Source organism: Habropoda laboriosa, unplaced genomic scaffold, assembly GCF_001263275.1.
Source record: "Habropoda laboriosa isolate 0110345459 unplaced genomic scaffold, ASM126327v1 scaffold22, whole genome shotgun sequence".
NCBI classification, from domain to species: Eukaryota; Metazoa; Arthropoda; class Insecta; order Hymenoptera; family Apidae; genus Habropoda; species Habropoda laboriosa.
Genome location: NW_017100261.1, coordinates 8707971 through 8708699, shown reverse-complemented (window position 1 = coordinate 8708699; position 729 = coordinate 8707971). Strand labels below are relative to the sequence as shown.

At 35.0% G+C, this 729-nt stretch overlaps 1 protein-coding gene across 1 annotated transcript in view; it reads left to right on the top strand.

Annotated features, from left to right (window-relative positions):
- LOC108572655 overlaps positions 1-729 on the top strand; it is a 25273-nt gene that overhangs the window by 1307 nt on the left and 23237 nt on the right. The window contains exon 4 of the mRNA XM_017934917.1: positions 162-514. Coding sequence (XP_017790406.1) covers positions 162-514 — 353 coding nt within the window. The remainder of the gene's footprint in view (positions 1-161; positions 515-729) is intronic.

Below are 729 nucleotides of genomic sequence, written 5' to 3'. Positions count from 1 at the left end.
GTTTCAATATTTTAATATTTCAATATTTAAAAATTTTAGTATTTTAATATGTTAATATTTCAATCCTCTAACACTTCAACATTTCAATATTTCCTATTTTATTAATTCTGCTGAAATCTGCTAATAACAATGTGACACTTCTTCCTGATTCCAACTTGCAGGCTGTGCCGTGAAATATCCTTCAAGTTCCGTACAAAATTACCCCACGGTCTGTTGGTCTACCACAGCGTCAAAGATCGACCAGAAGGCTTGGATCCGTACGCTCTGTACGTAATCGTGGAAAAAGGTCAGCTAAAAGTAGTACACGTGTTTGGTAAACGATCGACCAGCCTGACGGTCGGTGAAGGGTTGAATAGGGACGAATGGCACAGCGTTCTGGTGAGAATCGACGTTCACGGGGCGAAATTGATCGCCAGAGTGGACGATAAACAGGAAGAGACCACGTTGAAAGTTTTGGAACACGTGATCAATTATGGGGTATCCGAAGAACTCGCGTCTGTTGTTCTTATTGGAGGTAACAATGTTGCTTTATTTGAATTTTCAGTGAAACATCAATTAATTTAAGTAACCTTATAACAAGTGTACAAATAAAACATGACAATTTCTGAACAGCTATTGTGGAGTAGGTTTAAATTGAGATAAAAAGCTTTTATTTGAAAAATAGTTGTATAATATAGTTGATTAATTATTGAATTATTTTTTTAAATAATAAATAATTTTCTATTCTGA